This window comes from Salmo trutta, chromosome 14 (genome assembly GCF_901001165.1).
Source record: "Salmo trutta chromosome 14, fSalTru1.1, whole genome shotgun sequence".
Taxonomy (NCBI): Eukaryota; Metazoa; Chordata; class Actinopteri; order Salmoniformes; family Salmonidae; genus Salmo; species Salmo trutta.
Window position 1 is genome coordinate 6,487,244 of NC_042970.1, and position 21,261 is coordinate 6,508,504.

At 47.8% G+C, this 21,261-nt stretch overlaps 1 protein-coding gene across 2 annotated transcripts in view; it reads left to right on the forward strand.

Moving 5' to 3' along the window:
- The window catches only part of grip2b (glutamate receptor interacting protein 2b), a 314,229-nt gene that overhangs the window by 245,561 nt on the left and 47,407 nt on the right, over positions 1-21,261 (forward strand). For both annotated transcript variants that reach the window (XM_029774267.1, XM_029774268.1), the window contains exons 10-13: positions 4,654-4,794; positions 9,981-10,142; positions 10,670-10,859; positions 20,450-20,595. In XM_029774267.1, the coding sequence (XP_029630127.1) occupies positions 4,654-4,794; positions 9,981-10,142; positions 10,670-10,859; positions 20,450-20,595 (639 nt within the window). The remainder of the gene's footprint in view (positions 1-4,653; positions 4,795-9,980; positions 10,143-10,669; positions 10,860-20,449; positions 20,596-21,261) is intronic.

The window sequence follows — 21,261 nt, forward strand, 5'->3', positions numbered from 1 at the left end:
AAATCCCTGTTTATTAAACCAGTAATAATCCCAATGTTAAATCTCTGTTTAATAAACCATTAATAATCCCAATGCTAAATCTCTGTTTAATAAACCAGTAATAATCCCAATGCTAAATCCCTGTTTAATAAACCAGTAATCTTCCCAATGCTAAATCTCTGTTTAATAAACCAGTAATAATCCCACTGCTAAATCCCTGTTTAATAAACCATTAATAATCCCAATGCTAAATCCCTGTTTAATTAACCTGTGGGGTGTTCTCCTGTCCTATTACTGAGATAAGGCCTTAATACCAAGTGATTGAAAAATGTGTTATGTGAAACAATGCCGGAGCTGTGTGTGTGTGTGTGTGTGTGTGTGTGTGTGTGTGTGTGTGTGTGTGTGTGTGTGTGTGTGTGTGTGTGTGTGTGTGTGTGTGTGTGTGTGTGTGTGTGTGTGTGTGTGCGTGCGGGTGGGTGGGTGCTGAAGCAATGACGGAGCTGACGAACTAATGAAGTCCCTGCCTGTTGCCATAGGCACACTGGCAGGTTAATTACTGGGAGGGAGAGAGAGAGAAAGAGAAGCAGGGAGGGAGAAAGTGGGGGAGAAGCAGGGAGGGAGAGAGATAAAGAGTAGCAGGGAGGGAGAGAAAGGGGGAGAAACAGGGAGGGAGAGAGATAAAGAGTAGCAGAGAGAGAGAGAAAGAGAAGCATAGAGGGAGAGAGAAAGAGAAGCAGGGAGGGAGAGAGAGAAAGAGAAGCAGGGAGGGAGAGAGATAAAGAGAAGCAGGGAGGGAGAGAGAGGGGAAGAAACAGGGAGGGAGAGAGATAAAGAGTAGCAGGGAGAGAGATAAAGAGAAGCAGGGAGGGAGAGAGAGAGAAAGAGAAGCAGGGAGGGAGAGAGAGAAAGAGAAGCAGGGAGGGAGAGAGAAAGAAAAAGAGAAGCAGGGAGGGAGAGAGAGGGGAGGAGGATGTGTGGCTTAACTTGTCCTCCTTTACTCCTTCTTTTTGCAGAGTAGAGGAGAGCAGAGTACAGTAGAGTAGAGCAGAGTTCAGTAGAGTAAAGCAGAGTTCAGTAGAGCAGAGCAGAGTTCAGTAGAGCAGAGCAGAGTTCAGTAGAGCAGAGCAGAGTTCAGTAGAGCAGAGTTCAGTAGAGCAGAGCAGAGTTCAGTAGAGTAGAGCAGAGTTCAGTAGAGCAGAGTACAGTAGAGTAGAGCAGAGCAGAGTTCAGTAGAGCAGAGCAGAGTACAGTAGAGTAGAGCAGAGTTCAGTAGAGCAGAGTTCAGTAGAGCAGAGCAGAGTTTAGTAGAGCAGAGCAGAGTTCAGTAGAGCAGAGCAGAGTAAAGTAGAGTAGAGCAGAGTACAGTAGAGTAGAGTACAGTAGAGTAGAGCAGAGTACAGTAGAGTAGAGCAGAGTACAGTAGAGTAGAGCAGAGTACAGTAGAGTAGAGCAGAGTACAGTAGAGCAGAGCAGAGTTCAGTAGAGCAGAGTTCAGTAGAGCAGAGCAGAGTTCAGTAGAGTAGAGCAGAGTTCAGTAGAGCAGAGCAGAGTACAGTAGAGTAGAGCAGAGCAGAGTTCAGTAGAGCAGAGCAGAGTACAGTAGAGTAGAGCAGAGTTCAGTAGAGCAGAGTTCAGTAGAGCAGAGCAGAGTTTAGTAGAGTAGAGTTCAGTAGAGCAGAGCAGAGTTTAGTAGAGTAGAGTTCAGTAGAGCAGAGCAGAGTTCAGTAGAGTAGAGCAGAGTTCAGTAGAGCAGAGCAGAGTTTAGTAGAGTAGAGCAGAGCAGAGTTCAGTAGAGCAGAGCAGAGTACAGTAGAGTAGAGCAGAGTACAGTAGAGTAGAGCAGAGCAGAGTTCAGTAGAGCAGAGCAGAGTACAGTAGAGTAGAGCAGAGTTTAGTAGAGTAGAGTTCAGTAGAGCAGAGCAGAGTTTAGTAGAGTAGAGTTCAGTAGAGCAGAGCAGAGTTCAGTAGAGTAGAGCAGAGTTCAGTAGAGCAGAGCAGAGTACAGTAGAGTAGAGCAGAGCAGAGTTCAGTAGAGCAGAGCAGAGTACAGTAGAGTAGAGCAGAGTTCAGTAGAGTAGAGCAGAGTTCAGTAGAGTAGAGCAGAGTAGAGTAGAGTAGAGCAGAGTTCAGTAGAGTAGAGCAGAGTACAGTAGAGTAGAGCAGAGTACAGTAGAGTAGAGCAGAGTACAGTAGAGCAGAGCAGAGTTCAGTAGAGCAGAGCAGAGTTCATTAGAGTAGAGCAGAGCAGAGTTCAGTAGAGTAGAGCAGAGCAGAGTTCAGTAGAGCAGAGCAGAGTACAGTAGAGCAGAGTTCAGTAGAAGAGAGTTCAGTAGAGCAGAGCAGAGTTCAGTAGAGCAGAGCAGAGCAGAGTTCAGTAGAGCAGAGTAGAGCAGAGTACAATAGAGCAGAGCAGAGTTCAGTAGAGCAGAGCAGAGTACAGTAGAGCAGAGTTCAGTAGAGCAGAGTAGAGTACAGTAGAGCAGAGTACAGTAGAGTAGAGCAGAGTACGGTAGAGTAGAGTAGAGCAGAGTACAGTAGAGTAGAGCAGAGTTCAGTAGAGTAGAGCAGAGTTCAGTAGAGTAGAGCAGAGTACAGTAGAGTAGAGCAGAGTTCAGTAGAGCAGAGTGCAGTAGAGCAGAGCAGAGTGCAGTAGAGCAGAGCAGAGCAGTAGAGCAGAGTGCAGTAGAGCAGAGCAGAGTACAGCAGAGCAGAGTGCAGTAGAGCAGAGTACATTAGAGTAGAGCAGAGTTCAGTAGAGCAGAGCAGAGTGCAGTAGAGCAGAGCAGAGTGCAGTAGAGCAGAGCAGAGTGCAGTAGAGCAGAGCAGAGCAGTAGAGCAGAGCAGAGTACAGCAGAGCAGAGCAGAGTACAGCAGAGCAGAGTGCAGTAGAGCAGAGTAGAGTACAGCAGAGCAGAGTAGAGTACAGCAGAGGAGAGTACAGCATAGCAGAGTACATCAGAGCAGAGCAGAGTTCAGTAGAGTAGAGTAGAGCAGAGCAGAGTACAGTAGAGCAGAGTTTAGTAGAGCATAGTAGAGCAGAGCAGAGTACAGTAGTGCAGAGTACAGTAGAGTAGAGCAGAGCAGAGTTCAGTAGAGTAGAGCAGAGCAGAGTTCAGTAGAGCAGAGTTCAGTAGAGCAGAGTTCAGTAGAGCAGAGTTCAGTAGAGCAGAGTACAGTAGTGCAGAGTTTAGTAGAGTAGAGCAGAGCAGAGTTCAGTAGAGCAGAGTACAGTAGAGCAGAGCAGAGTAGAGTTCAGTAGAGCAGAGCAGAGTACAGTAGAGCAGAGCAGAGTAGAGCAGAGCAGAGTGCAGTAGAGCAGAGTAGAGTGCAGTAGAGCAGAGTTCAGTAGAGTAGAGCAGAGTGCAGTAGAGCAGAGCAGAGTGCAGTAGAGCAGAGCAGAGTGCAGTAGAGCAGAGCAGAGTGCAGTAGAGCAGAGTACAGCAGAGCAGAGCAGAGTGCAGTAGAGCAGAGTACATTAGAGTAGAGCAGAGTTCAGTAGAGTAGAGCAGAGCAGAGTGCAGTAGAGCAGAGCAGAGCGCAGTAGAGCAGAGCAGAGCAGTAGAGCAGAGCAGAGTGCAGTAGAGCAGAGCAGAGTGCAGTAGAGCAGAGCAGAGTGCAGTAGAGCAGAGCAGAGTACAGCAGAGCAGAGTGCAGTAGAGCAGAGTAGAGTACAGCAGAGCAGAGTAGAGTGCAGCAGAGCAGAGTAGAGTGCAGCAGAGCAGAGTAGAGTACAGCAGAGGAGAGTACAGCATAGCAGAGTGCAGTAGAGTAGAGCAGAGCAGAGTTCAGTAGAGTAGAGTAGAGCAGAGCAGAGTACAGTAGAGTAGAGCATAGTTTAGTAGAGTAGAGCAGAGCAGAGCAGAGTACAGTAGTGCAGAGTACAGTAGAGTAGAGCAGAGCAGAGTTCAGTAGAGCAGAGTACAGTAGAGTAGAGTAGAGTAGAGTACAGTAGTGCAGAGTTTAGTAGAGTAGAGCAGAGTTCAGTAGAGCAGAGTACAGTAGAGCAGAGCAGAGTAGAGTTCAGTAGAGTAGAGTACAGTAGAGTAGAGCAGAGTTCAGTAGAGCAGAGTACAGTAGAGTAGAGTAGAGTTCAGTAGAGCAGAGTACAGCAGAGCAGAGTTCAGTAGAGCAGAGTACAGTAGAGTAGAGTAGAGTTCAGTAGAGTAGAGTACAGTAGAGTAGAGCAGAGCAGAGTTCAGTAGAGCAGAGTACAGTAGAGCAGAGCAGAGTAGAGTTCAGTAGAGTAGAGCAGAGTACAGTAGAGTAGAGCAGAGTACAGTAGAGTAGAGCAAAGCAGAGTACAGTAGAGCAGAGCAGGAATGTCTTGCCCCTTGGGCCGGGCCCCAGAACCATGCTACACATTGGCTGCAGGGCCAGAATCTGAGGCTGTGTGGCTACATCCCACAATATTTGAATTAGTTGTAAACTATGTCACCCACTTGGCTGAAAACACTCTGCTCCAGTCCAGCCGGGTTGGTGCTAGATCGAACCGGGTCACAGTACGGAAAAAAAATAGTTACTCTATGATTCTGTGTTTCAGTAAAAGTCCAGATGATGGACCTTCCCTACTCAGTGTGAACTAGTGTCTAGATTTTAGCTCATCAGGTTAACACACAGTCTTGTGACCTGCGTTCGAATCCAGTCGTTTACACTTCTCTCTGTTTTGTGTTTCAGTGAAAGTTCAGAAGAGTGACCACCCCCACTCGTGGGACCCCTGTGTCAACTACTGTCCCCCCCAGCACCCCTCCTCTTACTGTAAAACAAACACCTGGACCACCTCCTCCAACCCCTCCAGCACACAGGAATACTGCAAATGTAAGTCTCTGCTTCTGTTTCTGTCTCCCCAGAAAAAACAACAAACTGCTTCTGTGAAAGTTCCCAGAAATTCTTCTCATAACACAAAAAAAATCTGTCCAGTCGTGGCGACGATTATAGAATGTTTGTATAAAACATTTACCTGATGTTGCAAGAACGTCCTTAGAACACATTTAATCTGTTCTTTAAAGGCTCCCAGAATGTTTCATTAGGTTGTGGGAAAAATAATAATATAACCAGCCAGGTGAAATTATTCCTAAACAAAAGCACCATAAATAATTAGAAAGGATGAATTACATAAATAAATATCAGTCGAAATATATTCATGACAAGATATAAAAACAGTCATTTCTTAATTGTGTTGTGCCCATATACCTTTAGTCATGAATTAATGTGGTCTTCTCTTTATGCTTTGGGTTCACAGTCAGCATACAGCTTCGGGGCTTTGTGTGAGCAAGGCCCCGCCAACACATCGATTGCACTGCACACAGTTTTCATGGGCCTTGTTTCGTTTTCAACTGCTGCATGGTGTCGCATTAATCTCTGTTGAAGCGAATGTGTGGCATGGTCCACGGGGGGAATAGTCCATACCATAACTATCAGACAAAAATAACTCAACATCCACGCTCGTTCCGCTGTATGCCCCACGCGGACATCAATGCTTTCAGTTCATCCATAGTCTTTACGTTCTGGTTCCTTTTCTGTACTAATGAGCAAACGGTAACGATCTCTGATGTGCTGCAACATTTGCATGTCACAAACTCGTGGTGGTAGTTGGGATACTCGTCTCAATTGGCTCTGTTCTGCTTTTTTTCTGCGGGCAGAGGCTCAGGCATCAGAGGCTCCAAGTCAACATCCGAATCAGATGAAGTCTCTTCATCAGTAACGACTCCAACTCATCTAAATTCTGCAGCATTTGCAATGCTGTCAGTGCTTCCGTTCGTTTGGTCGGGCTTGCCATTGAACTACACACAGTGTGTGTTGTACTCAGTGTCTGATTTGGCTCTCTGAGGGGAAATTATATACCATTTCCAGCCTTTCATAATAAAATAATTAGACCGCCCACAACGGCCACAATTCTTCATCGTCATTACACTATTGTTCTAAATTCAATCATCCTCTTCAACCTCATCATGGCTCCCGAGTGGCACAGCGGTCTAAGGCACTGCATCTCAGTGCAAGAGGCGTCACTACAGACCCTGGTTCAGCGGTCTAAGACACTGCATCTCAGTGCTAGAGGCGTCACTACAGACCCTGGTTCTATCCCTGGCTGTGATCAGGGGTCCCACAGGGCGTTGCACACTTTGCCTTGTGTCGTCAGGGTTTGGCCGGGGTAGGCCGTCATTGTAAAATAAGAATTTGATCTTAACTGACTTGCCTAGTTAAATAAAAAAAAAATTAAATATCGGATTAATCATTCAGTTCATTGACGTCACATGCTGGGTACCAACGTCCCACAGCACGTTGTCTTGGAGCCTGGCTGGGTACCAACGTCCTACAGCACATTGTCTTGGAGCCTGGCTGGGTACCAACATCCTACAGAACATTGTCTTGGAGCCTGGCTGGGTACCAACGTCCTACAGCACATTGTCTTGGAGCCTGGCTGGGTACCAACGTCCCACAGCACATTGTCTTGGAGCCTGGCTGGGTACCAACGTCCTACAGCACATTGTCTTGGAGCCTGGCTGGGTACCAACATCCTACAGAACATTGTCTTGGAGCCTGGCTGGGTACCAACGTCCTACAGCACATTGTCTTGGAGCCTGGCTGGGTACCAACGTCCTACAGCACATTGTCTTGGAGCCTGGCTGGGTACCAACGTTCTACAGCACATTGTCTTGGAGCCTGGCTGGGTACCAACGTCCTACAGCACATTGTCTTGGAGCCTGGCTGGGTACCAACGTCCTACAGCACATTGTCTTGGAGCCTGGCTGGGTACCAACATCCTACAGCACATTGTCTTGGAGCCTGGCTGGGTACCAACGTCCTACAGCACATTGTCTTGGAGCCTGGCTGGGTACCAACATCCTACAGCACATTGTCTTGGAGCCTGGCTGGGTACCAACGTCCTACAGCACATTGTCTTGGAGCCTGGCTGGGTACCAACATCCTACAGCACATTGTCTTGGAGCCTGGCTGGGTACCAACATCCTACAGAACATTGTCTTGGAGCCTGGCTGGGTACCAACATCCTACAGAACATTGTCTTGGAGCCTGGCTGGGTACCAACATCCTACAGCACATTGTCTTGGAGCCTGGCTGGGTACCAACGTCCTACAGCACATTGTCTTGGAGCCTGGCTGGGTACCAACGTTCTACAGCACATTGTCTTGGCGGGTTAAGTTCAGGAAAAGTCATTGAATGAGCAGGACATAGGTTTTATTTTGGCTGATTTTTTTTATTTTCTAAATCAAACGTCAGTGGCCTTTGGCCTTATGGCAGTTCTAGGGTTTAAGATTCCCAGAACATTTAATTAGGTTGTGGGAACAGTGTGGATACATTGCAAGAGATACATTCCCAAAACACAAAATATGCTCAGTTGGGATGACATTCATACAATGTTTAAGTTAGATTGTACAGGACATTCCTATAATGTTGTACAGAACGTTAACAGAACAGCTGGTCTAAGTTCTTTAAAGGTTCCCAGAACATTTAATTCAGTTATGGGAGTTGTTGTAAGAATATTCTTTTGATAATTTACATAGGTTGCACAGAACATTTCCACAATGTTGCACAATGTTCACCAGTTTCCAAATTCGTACGTTTGTATGACATTCATAGCATATTTGTTTTAGGTTTAAGTTCACGGAAATATACATTTTACCTTGTCTTGGATGTCCTCAGAACGTTAATAAAATGTTATATTTAATCTAATATTACCACAACATTCTCAGCATGCAAATTTGTCGGCCCTAAAAGCAGATTGGACATTACGTTTCTGTCCAGTTTTAACAGTAGTTCTCATATATAGAGACATATTTCAATCTCATTCATAGGACATTTTGAACAACATTTAATCATACAAACACAACCACATTTTTTTACAATTTGTATGTTGACAATTTGCACAAGTGGGGTTTGAACCTGCAATGTTTGGTTCTCAAGTCAAGTCTTTTATCCTCTGAACCAGCAGAGAAGCACTTTTACATCTTATTTTTCAGTATATAACCATGGCAGTATATAACCATGGCAGTATGGTCAATCAGGAATTCTTTGCTTCCTTTTAAGCCTTAACACAACTGGATGGTGTTTTTGGTTTTGGGAACATATCTTTTGTGATGTCGCCACAATGTTCCCACCAAACTGTTCCCACAACCTAATGAAACATTCTTGGAACATTTAATGAACAGAGGAAATGTGGTCTGGGTATGTTCTTGTAACATCAGGTGAATGTTTTTTTGCAACCTTAAAGAAACGTAGAACCATCCTGGACAGTGTTTTTTGTTTTGGGAACATATCTTTTGTGATGTTGCCACAATGTTCCCACAACCTAATGAAACATTCTGGGAACCTTTAAACGACACAGACGAAATATGTTCTGGGAACGTTCTTATACACTACATGGCCAAGAGTATGTGGACACCCTTTCAAATTAGTGGCCACACCCGTTGCTGACAGGTATATTAAATTGAGCACACTGCCATGCAATCTCCATAGACAAACATTGGCAGTAGAATGGCCCGTACTGAAGAGCTCAGTGATTTTCAACATGGCACCGTCATAGGATGCCACCTTTCCAACAAGTCAGTTCGTCAAATGTCTACCCTGCTAGAGCTGCCCCCCGGGCAACTGTATGTGCTGTTATTGTAAAGTGGAAATGTCTAGGAGCAACAACGGCTCAGCCGCGAAGTGGTAGGCCACACAAGATCACAGAACGGGACCGCCGTGTACTGGAGCACGTAAAAACCGTCTGTCCTCGGTTGCAACACTCACTCCCGAGTTCCAAACTGCCTCTGGAAGCAACGTCAGCACAAGAACTGTTCATCGGGAGCTTTATAAAATGGGTTTCCATGGCCGAGCAGCCGCACACAAGCCTAAGATCAATGCCAAGCGTTGGCTGGAGTGGTGTAAAGCTCACTGCCATTGGACTCTGGAGCAGTGGAAATGCGTTCTCTGGAGGGATGAATCACGCTTCACCATCTGGCAGCCCGACGGACAAATCTGGGTTTGGCGGATACCAGGAGAACGCGATCTGAGTTTTGGTGAAGGAGGAATAATGGTCTGGGGCTGTTTTTCATGGTTCGGGCCCCTTAGTTCCAGTGAAGGGAAATCTTAACGCTACAGCATACAATGATATTCAAGACGATTCTGTGCTTCAAACTTTGTGGCAACAGTTTGGGGAAGACCCTTTCCTGTTTCAGCATGACAATGCCCCAGTGCACAAAGCGAGGTATACACAGAAATGGTTTGTCGAGATTGTTGTGGAATAACTTGGCTGACCTGCACAGAGCCCTGACCTCAACCCCATCGAACACCTTTTGGGATGAATTGGAACCCCGACTGCGAGCCAGGCCTAATCGCCCAATATCAGTGCCTGACCTCACTAATGCTCTTGTGGCTGAATAGAAGCAAGTCCCCCGCAGCCTTCCCAGAAGAGTCTTTCTGTCTCTCTCCTCTCTCTCCTCTCTCTCTCTCTCTCTCTCTCTAGCCATAGTGACACTTCTCTCTCTCCTCTCTCTCTCTCTCTCTCTCTCTCTCTAGCCATAGTGACACTTCTCTCTCTCCTCTCTCTCTCTCTCTCTCTCTCTCTCTCTCTCTCTAGCCATAGTGACACTTCTCTCTCTCCTCTCTCTCTCTCTCTCTCTAGCCATAGTGACACTTCTCTCTCTCTCTCTCTAGCCATAGTGACACTTCTCTCTCTCCTCTCTCTCTCTCTCTCTCTCTCACTCTAGCCATAGTGACACTTCTCTCTCTCTCTCCTCTCTCTCTCTCTCTCTCTCTAGCCATAGTGACACTTCTCTCTCTCCTCTCTCTCTCTCTCTCTCTCTAGCCATAGTGACACTTCTCTCTCTCCTCTCTCTCTAGCCATAGTGACACTTCTCTCTCTCCTCTCTCTCTCTCTCTCTCTCTCTAGCCATAGTGACACTTCTCTCTCTCCTCTCTCTCTCTTGCCATAGTGACACTTCTCTCTCTACCGTCTCTCTCTCTCTCCAGCACTAGTGACTTCTCTCTATCTCTCTCTACAGCCCTAGTGTCTACCAACTTCTCCCCTGGTTCCACCACCACCACATCGGGCCCTGGGTCGACCAGCCAGATCTCCAGTACCCTGCCCCGTACAGCTGTCCCCATGAGCCCACACAACTCCATGATGAAGAGACGACAGAGGAAAAAAGAGCATAAGAGCTCATGTATGTATGGCATGGTAGCCCCTCATAGTAGCCCCTCATAGTAGCCCCTGTTAGTAGCCCCTCATAGTAGCCCCTCATAGTAGCCCCTCATAGTAGCCCCTCATAATAGCCCCTCTTAGTAGCCCCTCATAGTAGCCCCTCATAGTAGCCCCTCATAGTAGCCCCTCATAATAGCCCCTCATAATAGCCCCTCATAGTAGCCCCTCATAATAGCCCCTCATAGTAGCCCCTCATAGTAGCCCCTCATAGTAGCCCCTCATAGTAGCCCCTCATAGTAGCCCCTCATAATAGCCCCTCATAGTAGCCCCTCATAATAGCCCCTAGAGAGCTACCATCCTGCATGCACCAACTCTAATCTAGTTCACCTGATTCTCACCAGGACATTGATTGTGGTAGCTACATCTGTTACAACAATGTTGGAGCAAAACCCTGCATACCCATTCCCAAGAGTAGGGTTGGTATAGTTAATATACAGTCCTGTCTGATGTCTCTGTCTCTCTCTCTGTCTCTGTCTCCCCTCCCCCCAGCCGTGTCCCTGGCGTCCAGTAGTGTAGGTCCTGGTGGCCAGATCGTCCACACAGAGAGCAGTGAGATCATCCTGAGAGGAGACCCCCTGAATGGCTTTGGGGTCCAGCTACAGGGGGGAATATTCGCTACAGAGACCCTCTCTGCTTCCCCTCTCATCCGCTTCATAGAGCCAGACAGCTCTGCTGAGAGGTGAGGTGTACAGACAGACATGCTGAGAGGAGAGGTGTCAGACAGACATGCTGATAGGTGAGGTGTCAGACAGACATGCTGAGAGGTGAGGTGTCAGACAGACATGCTGAGAGGTGAGGTGTACAGACAGACATGCTGAGAGGTGAGGTGTACAGACAGACATGCTGAGAGGTGAGGTGTACAGACAGCTCTGCTGAGAGGTGAGGTGTACAGACAGACATGCTGAGAGGTGAGGTGTACAGACAGACATGCTGAGAGGTGAGGTATACAGACAGACATGCTGAGAGGTGAGGTGTCAGACAGACATGCTGAGAGGTGAGGTGTGCAGACAGACATGCTGAGAGGTGAGGTGTCAGACAGACATGCTGAGAGGTGAGGTGTCAGACAGACATGCTGAGAGGTGAGGTGTCAGACAGACATGCTGAGAGGTGAGGTATATACAGACAGACATGCTGAGAGGTGAGGTATATACAGACAGACATGCTGAGAGGTGAGGTATACAGACAGACATGCTGAGAGGTGAGGTGTCAGACAGACATGCTGAGAGGTGAGGTGTCAGACAGACATGCTGAGAGGTGAGGTGTGCAGACAGACATGCTGAGAGGGGAGGTGAGGTGTCAGACATGCTGAGAGGGGAGGTGAGGTGTCAGACAGACATGCTGAGAGGTGAGGTGTCAGACAGACATGCTGAGAGGTGAGGTGTACAGACAGACATGCTGAGAGGTGAGGTGAGGTGAGGTGTCAGACAGACATGCTGAGAGGTCAGGTGAGGTGTACAGACAGACATGCTGAGAGGTGAGGTGTACAGACAGACATGCTGAGAGGTGAGGTGTACAGACAGACATGCTGAGAGGTGAGGTGAGGTGTAACAGACAGACATGCTGAGAGGTGAGGTCAGGTGTAACAGACAGACATGCTGAGAGGTGAGGTCAGGTGTAACAGACAGACATGCTGAGAGGTGAGGTCAGGTGTAACAGACAGACATGCTGAGAGGTACTAAATGTCGGGTTGGACAATACAAGTCCAACATTTCTCTGGATATGGCTCTGTCCTGTAAGACTTTCATATGTTCCAGATGAAGGAACTGAGGTTAAGACCTTGGTGTCTCCACTGTCTGTTGAATCCAAAAACATGTTCCTGTGTTTTCCGTTGCTCTTTGATAGAAATCTGATTTTGAACTATGCCATGTCTCCTGGGCATTCCTGCTTCACTACGAGGTAATTTTGCTATTCTTTACTGAGAGAAGCACATGTAACAGAAAGAGAGAGAGAGAGAGATACAGAGAGAGAGAGAGAGAGAGAGATACAGAGAGAGAGAAAGAGAGAGAGAGAGATACAGAGAGAGAGAGAGAGAGTTCCCTCTTGTGTTTCTGCTCTGATCACAGGGAATTGTGTTGTCTGTTTGCTTACCCATAATCCTCCTTGTTACCAGTGCTGTTTCACAATGCCACAGAGGCCTCTGCTGGAAGCAGGCTTGCTGCTCAGATGATCAGATCTCCTGGAGAAATACTCCTGGTCTCTCAGGAACCACATCCATGTGATATGCAGAGACAGCAAAAGGTCCACCTGGAACGTGTTCACCACTGTCACACAAGACAGGAGGGTAGATAGATCCTCCTTCCAGACCAGGGATAACATTTCCAACTGTCGCATGCACACACACACACACACACACACACACACATACACACACACACACACACACACACACACACACACACACACACACACACACACACACACACACACACACACACACATACATACACACACACACACACACACACACGAGAAGGAGAGAGAGTTCATTACAGCAGCCTGTGGAGTCACATTAGTTATTATCTTCCTTCCTCATGGAGTCTCTCTCTCTCCTTCTCTCTCTCCTTCTCTCTCTCTCTCTCTCTCTCTCTCCTTCTCTCTCTCTCCTTCTCTCTCTCTCGCTCTCTCTCTCCTTCTCTCTCTCTCCTTCTCTCTCTCTCTCTCTCTCTCTCTCCTTCTCTCTCTTTCCTCCTTCTCTCCCTCCTTCTCTCTCTCTCCTTCTCTCTCTCTCTCTCTCTCTCTCCTTCTCTCTCTCCTTCTCTCTCTTTCCTCCTTCTCTCTCTCCTTCTCTCTCTTTCCTTCTCTCTCTCCTTCTCTCTCTCTCCTTCTCTCTCTCTCTCCTTCTCTCTCTCTCTCTCGCTCTCTCTCTCCTTCTCTCTCTCTCCTCTCTCTCTCTCTCTCTCTCTCCTCTCTCTCTCCTCTCTCCTTCTCTCTCTTTCTCTTTCCTTCTCTCTATTTCTCTCTCCTTCTCTCTCTCTCTCTCTCTCTCTCTCTCTCTCTCATTCTCTCTCTTTCTCTCTCTCTATCTCTCTCTCTATCTCTCTCCTCTCTTTCTCCATCTCTCTCTCTCATCTCTCTTTCTCTCTCTCTCCTTCTCTCTCTTTCTCTCACTTTCTCTCTCTTTCTCTCTCTCTTTCTCTCACTTTCTCTCTCTCTTTCTCTCTCTTTCTCCTTCTCTCTTTCTTCTCTCTTCTCAACAATTCTGGGTCACAGGAAACAGATGAGTTACAATGAAAACAACACTGTATTATATCTTTATTATGTCAGGAAGGCTTGAAATTAAAGAGACAGTGTCTTCCTTTGTACTTCATAGGAAAATGTCTTGGCATCAAACTGGATGAGAGTTGATATAACTATCTAGGTCAAGCCTCAGTGGGGCTCAGACTGTACAATTCACTCTCATCTCTTATCAGTTAGAAGATTGAAGGTTTGGGGTTGGTGGGGGGGGTTGTGGTTGGGGGTTGGGGGTTGGGGTGGACTGGAGAACTTTGAACATATTTTGTGGTCGGAACATTTCAAGATCTCGTTTCACAGTGTGTCTCAAACTGCTGTCTGTCTGTCCCCATTGCAACCCATTACAACCCATTGCAACCCATTAGCAGTGCGGAGAGCCTCCGTGACACAGAGAAGAGCAGTCTCAGTTGAATGACCAGTCTTGAAACCTGACTGATTTGGATCAAGAAGGTCATTCTGAGAGAGATAGCAGGAGAGCTGGCCAAGGACGGCACGTTCAAGAGTTTTGGAGAGAAAAGAAAGAAGGGATACTGGTCTGTAGTTGTTGACATCGGAGGGATCGAGTGTAGGTTTTTTCAGAAGGGGTGCAACTCTCGCTCTCTTGAAGACGGAAGGGACGTAGCCAGCGGTCAAGGATGAGTTGATGAGCGAGGTGAGGTAGGGGAGAAGGTCTCCGGAAATGGTCTGGAGAAGAGAGGAGGGGATAGGGTCAAGCGGGCAGGTTGTTGGGCGGACGGCCGTCACAAGTCGCAAGATTTCATCTGGAGAGAGAGGGGAGAACGAGGTCAAAGCATAGGGTAGGGCAATGTGAGCAGGACCAGCGGTGTTGTTTGACTTAACAAACGAGGATCGGATGTCGTCAAACTTCTTTTCAAAATGGTTGACAGAGTCATCCGCAGAGAAGGGGGGGGGGATTCAGGAGGGAGGAGAAGGTGGCAAAGAGCTTCCTAGGGTTAGAGGCAGATGCTTGGAATTTAGAGTGGTAGAAAGTGGCTTTAGCAGCAGAAACAGAGGAAGAAAATGTGGAGAGGAGGGAGTGAAAAGATGCCAGGTCCGCAGGGAGGATAGTTTTCCTCCATTTCCGCTCGGCTGCCCGGAGCCCTGTTCTGTGAGCTCGCAGTGAGTCGTCGAGCCACGGAGCAGGAGGGGAGGACCGAGCCGGCCTGGAGGATAGGGGACATAGAGAGTCAAAGGATGCAGAAAGGGAGGAGAGGAGGGTTGAGGAGGCAGAATCAGGAGATTGGTTGAAGGATTGAGCAGAGGGAAGAGATGATAGGATGGAAGAGGAGAGAGTAGCAGGAGAGAGAGAGTGAAGGTTGCGACGACGCAATACCATCTGAGTAGGGGCAGAGTGAGTAGTGTTGGAGGAGAGTGAGAGGGAAAAGGATACAAGGTAGTGATCGGAGACTTGGAGGGGAGTTGCAGTGAGATTAGTAGAAGAACAGCATCTAGTAAAGATGAGGTCAAGCGTATTGCCTGCCTTGTGAGTAGGGGGGGACAGTGAGAGGGTGAGGTCAAAAGAAGAGAGGAGTGGAAAGAAGGAGGCAGAGAGGAATGAGTCGAAGGTAGACGTGGGGAGGTTAAAGTCACCCAGAACTGTGAGAGGTGAGCCATCCTCAGGAAAGGAACTTATCAAGGCGTCAAGCTCATTGATGAACTCTCCAAGGGAACCTGGAGGGCGATAAATGATAAGGATGTTAAGCTTGAACGGGCTGGTAACTGTGACAGCAAGGAATTCAAAGGAGGAGATAGACAGATGGGTCAGGGGAGAAAGAGAGAATGTCCACTTGGGAGAGATGAGGATTCCAGTGCCACCACCCCGCTGGCTCGATGCTCTAGGGGTATGCGAGAATACGTGGGCAGACGAGGAGAGAGCAGTAGGAGTAGCAGTGTTATCTGTGGTAATCCATGTTTCCGTCAGCGCCAGGAAGTCTAGGGACTGGAGGGTAGCATAGGCTGAGATGAACTCAGCCTTGTTGGCCGCAGACCGGCAGTTCCAGAGGCTGCCGGAGACCTGGAACTCCACGTGGGTCGTGCGCGCTGGGACCACCAGGTTAGAGTGGCAGCGGCCACGTGGTGTGAAGCGTTTGTATGGCCTGTGCAGAGGGGAGAGAACAGGGATAGACAGACACATAGTTGACAGGCTACAGGAGAGGCTACGCTAATGCAAAGGAGATTGGAATGAAAATTAACTAAACAACTGGGGAAGCGAGAGAGCAGGGCCTCCCTCACTAACCTTTCACTGAAACACTCAAATATAACTCTTCCAACTTCCACTTTAGAAACTATAACTGATGTAAACTACAGTGGTTCAATGTTTCCAGGAATAGGCTCAAACTTAGTTTATTCAGCTAGATAACTTGGTACAGTATTCTTCCGTGAAACCCACACAGTGTCCTATGACGCCGTAGCTAACTAGCATGCTAGCATCCAATAACACACACATTGACTAAAAATGATACAGTAATGCTAGCTGGTAGAGTTGGCTAGCTAGCAGTGGCTGCATTTACCTTTATCTTTTATCTTTGATACAGAGACAACTATGTAGCTAGCTAACATTACACTAATCAACTCGTTCCGTTGTAATGTATTTCGATTCTACAGTACTGCTAGTTGGTAAAGTTGGCTAGCTAGCAGTGGTTGTGGTGTTGATGCCGTTTGGAAAACGGCGCGAACTAACGAATACAGCTGGCTAGCTGGCTAGCTAACCGTGTTAGTTTCTCAAAGTTAGTTTCTCAAAGCTACACCTGCACCTTTAGCTACACCTTTATCCTTGATGCAAAGACAACTATGTAGCTAGCTAGCTAACATTACACTAATCAAATCGTTCTGTTGTAATGTAATGTAATATTACCCGCGGAGCGAAGTACAGCACGACTACTCACTCCAGCATCCGGTCCATATTACAACCCATTGTAAGCCGTGACAACCCGTTACAACCCGTTACAACCCATAGTAAGCCGTTACAACCCGTTACAACCCGTGACAACCCGTTACAACCCGTGACAACCCGTGACAACCCGTGACAACCCGTGACAACCCGTTACAACCCGTGACAACCCGTGACAACCCGTTACAACCCGTGACAACCCGTGACAACCCGTTACAACCCCGTTACACACCCGTGACAACCCGTGACAACCCGTGACAACCCGTTTACAAACCCGTTACAAACCGTTACAACCCGTGACAACCCGTGACAACCCGTTACAACCCGTTACAACCCGTTACAATCCCGTTTACAACCCGTGACAACCCGTGACAACCCGTTACAACCCGTTACAAACCCGTTACAACCCGTGACACCCGTGACAACCGTTACAACCCGTGACAACCGTGACAACCCGTGACAACCCGTGACAACCCGTTACAACCCGTTACAACCCGTGACAACCCGTGACAACCCGTTACAACCCGTGACAACCCGTGACAACCCGTGACAACCCGTGACAACCCGTTACAACCCGTGACAACCCGTTACAACCCGTGACAACCCGTGACAACCCGTTACACCGTTACAACCGTGGACAACGGAACCGTGACAACCCGTTACAACCCGTTTACAACCGTTACAACCCGTTACAACCCGTGACAACCCGTTACAACCCGTTACAACCCGTTACAACCCGTGACAACCCGTGACAAACCCGTGACAACCCGTTACAACCGTTACAACCCGTTACAACCCGTGACAACCCTGACAAACCCGTTACAACCCGTGACAACCGTGACAACCCGTTACAACCCGTTACAACCCGTTACAACCCGTTACAACCCGTGACAACCCGTTACAACCCGTTACAACCCGTTACAACCCGTGACAACCCGTTACAACCCGTGACAACCCGTGACAACCCGTTACAACCCGTTACAACCCGTTACAAACCCGTGACAACCCGTGACAACCCGTTACAACCGTGACAACCCGTGACAACCCGTGACAACCCGTGACAACCCGTTACAACCCGTTACAACCCGTTACAACCCGTGACAACCCGTGACAACCCGTTACAACCCGTGACAACCCGTGACAACCCGTTACAACCCGTTACAACCCGTTACAACCCGTTACAACCCGTGACAACCCGTTACAACCCGTGACAACCCGTTACAACCCGTTACAACCCGTGACAACCCGTTACAACCCGTTACAACCCGTGACAACCCGTGACAACCCGTTACAACCCGTGACAACCCGTGACAACCCGTGACAACCCGTTACAACCCGTTACAACCCGTGACAACCCGTGACAACCCGTTACAACCCGTTACAACCCGTGACAACCCGTTACAACCCGTGACAACCCGTGACAACCCGTGACAACCCGTTACAACCCGTTACAACCCGTTACAACCCGTGACAACCCGTGACAACCCGTGACAACCCGTTACAACCCGTGACAACCCGTTACAACCCGTTACAACCCGTTACAACCCGTTACAACCCGTGACAACCCGTTACAACCCGTTACAACCCGTTACAACCCGTGACAACCCGTTACAACCCGTGACAACCCGTGACAACCCGTTACAACCCGTGACAACCCGTTACAACCCTTGACAACCCGTTACAACCCGTTACAACCCGTTACAAACCCCGTTGACAAACCCGTTACAACCGTGACAACCCGTGACAACCCGTTACAACCGTTACAACCCGTTACAACCCGTAAAACCCGTGTACAACCCGTTACAACCCGTGACAACCCCGTTACAACCCGTTACAACCGTGACAACCCGTTTACAACCCGTTACAAACCCGTGACAACCCGTGACAACCCGTTACAAACACCGTGACAACCCGTGACACCCGTGACAACCCGTTGACAACCAGTTACAACCGTGACAACCCGTGACAACCCGTTACAACCCGTTACAAACCGTTACAACCCGTTACAACCCGTGACACCCCGTTACAACCCGTGACAACCCGTTACAACCCGTACAACCCGTTAACAGACCGTTGACACCCGTTACAACCCGTGACAACCCGTTACAACCCGTGACAACCCGTGACAACCCGTTACAACCGTTACAACCCGTTACAACCCGTTACCACCCAGTACAACCCGTTACAACCCGGTGACAACCCGTTACAACCCTTTACAACCCGTTACAACCCGTTACAACCCGTGACAACCCGTTCCCCAGTACAACCCGTGACAACCCGTTACAACCGTGTTACAACCCGTTTACAATCCCGTGACAACACCGTTACAACCCGTGACACCCGTGACACCCGATACAACCCGTTACCACCCCGTTACAACCCGTGACAACCCGTGACAACCCGTGACCCACCCGTGACAACCCGTTACCAACACCGTTCACAACCCGTGACAACCCGTTTAACAACCCTGTTACATATCCCGTGACACCCGTTACAACCCGTTACAACCCGTGACAATCCCGTTACAACCCGGCTTACAACCCGTTACAACCCGGTGACAACCCGTTACAACCCGTGACAACCCGTGACAACCCGTGACAACCCGTTACAACCACGTTACAACCCGTGACAACCCGTTACAACCCGTTACAACCCGTTACAACCCGTTACAACCCGTTACAACCCGTTACAACCGTGACAACCCGTGACAACCCGTGACAACCCGTTACAACCCGTGACAACCCGTTACAACCCGTGACAACCCGTTACAACCCGTTACAACCCGTTACAACCCGTGACAACCCGTGACAACCCGTGACAACCCGTTACAACCCGTGACAACCCGTTACAACCCGTTACAACCCGTGACAACCCGTTACAACCCGTGACAACCCGTTACAACCCGTTACAACCCGTTACAACCCGTTACAACCCGTGACAACCCGTGACAACCCGTTACAACCCGTGACAACCCGTTACAACCCGTTACAACCCGTTACAACCCGTGACAACCCGTTACAACCCGTGACAACCCGTGACAACCCGTTACAACCCAACGCTACTTTGCCTTTTCTTCTTTCTACAAAACCCACCTCCAGAAAAGCTGCCACTTTAAAATGGTTTCCAGAGCAGGGGCTGTAAAGACTACCATCTAATTCCAGTCACAATGGGTTTTTGTCTGTTAGTAAAAGCTGTGTATTTATGTAGGACATGGTAGCTAAACAGGCCTGTTGATTTGCCGTAAAGAGGCTGGTGATTAGCGCTGGTTGAGATCACTGAGTGGGTGGTTAATGGAATGTAGAGCACGGCCTCAGACCTCTGAACAGCATTTACGCTGTCAACTGTTCAAACATCAACATCACAACTGTGTGTGTGTGTGTGTGTGTGTGTGTGTGTGTGTGTGTGTGTTTGCAGCATATCTCTGTGTATGTGTGTGTGTGTGTACTGTAAATTGAATCTAAAAGAATCACAGCACCTCCACCGATGCATCCTCAGTCTGATAAAGAGGGTGTTTGTTTCAAACTCTGATTTCATATTTCCCCTCTTATCTTTCTCCCTCCCTCCCTCCCTGTATCTCTCTCTCTCTCTCTCTCTCTCTCTCTCTCTCTCTCTCTCTCTCTTTCTCTACATCCCTCCCTCCCTCCCTATCTCTCTCTCTCTCTTTCTCCCTGTCTCCCTCCCTATCTCTCTCTCTCCCTCCTCCCATCTCTCTCTCTATCTGTAAGTCTGACCTGTTCACTCTCCAGTGCCTTTTCAATTACTCTCCAGATGATTGGTAATAAGATGCATGTGCTCTGCTTCCCTGGAGGTTACTGTATTCATTAAACCATAACTCTGCAGTCTGTTTTTTCCCATCTCTGGGTATCCTTTCATTTCTTCCTTGTTTCTCTGACTGTTACAACTGAAAAGTACAAATCCAATCAACAAAAAAGAAATCGATTTTGATTTGAATTAAATAATGAAATGTTCTACTGTCTGCCGAAATCCTGGATATTCATATGAAAGTGACTGGTAAAAATATATATTTTTTAATTCCAATTGAAGCACTTGTCAGACCATATGTTTTCCTGCAGGGGCTCATTACATTTCACGTATACCTGCAGTTGTTTCTGACTGACAGATTGATTGATTGATTTTTGTCCTGACAGGTGCGGATTGCTGCAGGTGGGAGACAGACTCCTGTCCATCAACGGAATCCCCACGGAGGACGGAACACTGGAGGAAGCAAATCAGCTTCTCCGAGATGCGGCTCTGACCAATAAGGTCTCCCTGGAGGTGGAGTTTGACGTCGCAGGTTGGTCACTGGGACTTAGGCCTCTCATTAGACTATACATAACAGTACGTGAAAGTCATGAATTCATAAAATGGTTGAAAAAGCTAGCTAGACTAACAGACGCAGGTTTGTCATCAGGGTTTAGTAAAGTGTCCCTAGTGTTTTCAAAATGATTGTTTAAAATATACAGTATTAGTGTGAGTGGTAGTCTAGTGGCAATCGTTATAATGAGCAGACCTATTGATAGCTTATCATTATAGTAAATAATCTGCATGTGACACAACATCAGTTAGAGAATGTGCTGTCCTTTCAGATTCACAGCAAACATGATTAAACAGACTTTCATCAGGAACGATATAGTATGTAATACAGCTAGTGATTTACCTGATGGCTTGAATCCCAAATGGCACCCTATTCTCTACATAGTGCCCTACTGTTGAAAAAAGCCCTATGTGCCCTGGTCAAAAGTAGTGCATTACATTTTTTTATTTTATATTATTTCACCTTTATTTAACCAGGTAGGCTAGTTGAGAATAAGTTCTCATTTACAACTGCGACCTGGTCAAGATAAAGCAAAGCAGTTCGACACATACAACAACACAGAGTTACACATAAACAAACGTACAGTCAATAACACAATAGAAAAAAAGTCTATATACAGTGTGTGCAAATGAGGTAAGATAAGGG